We start from the raw sequence: 1855 nt of genomic DNA, 5'->3' as shown, positions 1-1855 counted from the left end.
CACACACACACACACACACACACACACACACACACAAACGCACGCACCACGCACAAACGCATCCGTCAAGTTAGAATGAATCTGCCAAATCTGTTCTAAAACACAGCAACGATACTGAATGAATCTGTTAAGGCATTCATAAAAAAGGAGCTTACGCACAGCCTACTATACCGCCACGGTGCATGCGTAATGTGCAAACATGTCCTTGGACGCATTCATGAATTGTCATGCCACTGTGGGGACAAACAGACAAACAGAACGAGACGATACAGAAGTCGAACAGACGAGCAAAGGCAAGCATCAGTCGGGTTCCCCACCCCAGAGAAAGAAGATGCTTGTGGAGGCGAATAACCGCTAACAAAGGTTATTCCAGATGCCAAGTGAGGTGGTCGCTGGTTTTCCGGAGTTTCTCTATCTTGAAATCTTTTTTGTTTCACAGACGGAAAACCTCGAGAAAAAGACAACAGTGATAATAATAATAAAAAAGAAAACAAGTAGTCCAAGTCTACATTAAATCCTCAAAACAAGGACTAAGAATAGTGAAAGCACAGAGGCACCGCATCCACAGAGAAGAGTAGTGGTCTCTACTAGTGATGCTGGAGACAGGCACAACAGCAAGGATGCACTTCTTGTTGCTCACGTTCATTCGCTTCATTTCGCGGCTTCCGAAAATGTCCAAGCGTCGAGGGCGACAAGAAGGGGGCAAAAACGCCCATCAGAGTGGCCGTGACCGACGCGAGACGTCTGGAGACGGTGAAACGGACGCCGAGAGTCGGAGTGCTCCCCGTGGCATCCTGCTGTGTTTCTGCGAGCCGACTGTTTGGAGCTCCGAGAGAGCCCAGGGAGAGAGCGTAAAGTCCGCAGACATTAAAGCACCACTACCGGTTGACACCTTCAAAATAAATCCCGTCGCGCTCAGGAACGTCTTACAAGCGTCTCATTTTCAGTATTTAATAAAAGAAAAATAAGGAAATAAGCAATGAATACACCTATGTGTATCCCGCGAGTGTTATGTTTTTAAGTTTTTCGCCTCGTACTCACCGAGACGACGTCCGCCGAAGTTACCGTTTTTACGTTAAAGAGGAGCGCAGTTCCGGCCGCTTCCTAGCTTTGAATGTCCGGCTTGACGGAACAAGCAGAGGATGCTGTGGAGGTCCCTCCTCCTCCTAAACCCTGTCACCCTCCTCTCCGGCGAAGGGGGAGTTTACCCTAGGCCCTATTAAAATTGTGACGGCCCGCCAAGTCAGCATTGTGTAGTCATAAATGGTGTTACCTCTGTTATGTCCACACCAAATGAATAAAAGGCGCAAAAGCTCGACAAAATAATCTGATATATAATCAGCAAATCTCACATATATTTGAAGTAAGCTTTTACTTTCTGATGTTGGCTGTCTTTTTTGTTGTGGAGACTAAGTTTCTCAGTTTCTCTCCAAGATAGCGGCAGCTAGCCCAATTAGCTAAATGGGGAACAGCCGCTGATGTATGAATATCGCCAAACTTGTGTAATGTGATGGTAAAAAACAAAGTGCATCCTGTGCTTAATATTGAATAGCTCAGGAATATAAATTTGTATTTCTAATGAGGAAAAAGTTTGCAATTTTTTGTCTAAAAGGTAGCAGCCAACTGAAAGGCAAGTTTGTGTTGTGTTGTCAATCTGAATTAATACTTATTAATGAGAAGAGATAGTGCAAGTTTTTGGTAAAAAACAAATAAAAATTTAAATCCTGCTCTCTTTGTTTTGTATTGTATTTTCTCCTTTTGATTGATTTAAAAGTTCACAATTTTCAGACCAAGATTATGGCAGCTAGCCTAATTATATAAAACAGGAACAACCTCTTATTAATTCCTTCACATG

The 1855-nt window shown here is 43.6% G+C and overlaps 1 protein-coding gene across 5 annotated transcripts in view; it reads right to left on the bottom strand.

Annotated features, from left to right (window-relative positions):
- Nucleotides 1–1607, bottom strand: part of nwd2 (NACHT and WD repeat domain containing 2) — a 52487-nt gene extending 50880 nt beyond the window's left edge. Inside the window, exons 1-2 of one of the 5 annotated variants that reach the window (XM_017310539.1) lie at nucleotides 641–1019; nucleotides 318–448 (exon numbers count right to left, since the gene is read on the bottom strand). In XM_017310539.1, coding sequence (XP_017166028.1) covers nucleotides 318–448; nucleotides 641–716 — 207 coding nt within the window. In that variant the 5' untranslated portion in view covers nucleotides 717–1019. The other 4 variants (XM_008435465.2, XM_008435463.2, XM_008435468.2 and 1 more) reach the window with 4 other exon arrangements.
- Between the last annotated feature and the right edge of the window lie 248 nt (nucleotides 1608–1855).

The sequence above is a fragment of the Poecilia reticulata genome, linkage group LG18 (assembly GCF_000633615.1).
Source record: "Poecilia reticulata strain Guanapo linkage group LG18, Guppy_female_1.0+MT, whole genome shotgun sequence".
Taxonomy (NCBI): domain Eukaryota; kingdom Metazoa; phylum Chordata; class Actinopteri; order Cyprinodontiformes; family Poeciliidae; genus Poecilia; species Poecilia reticulata.
The sequence above is the reverse complement of the archived record's forward strand: the minus strand, read 5'-3'. Positions and strand labels throughout refer to the sequence as shown.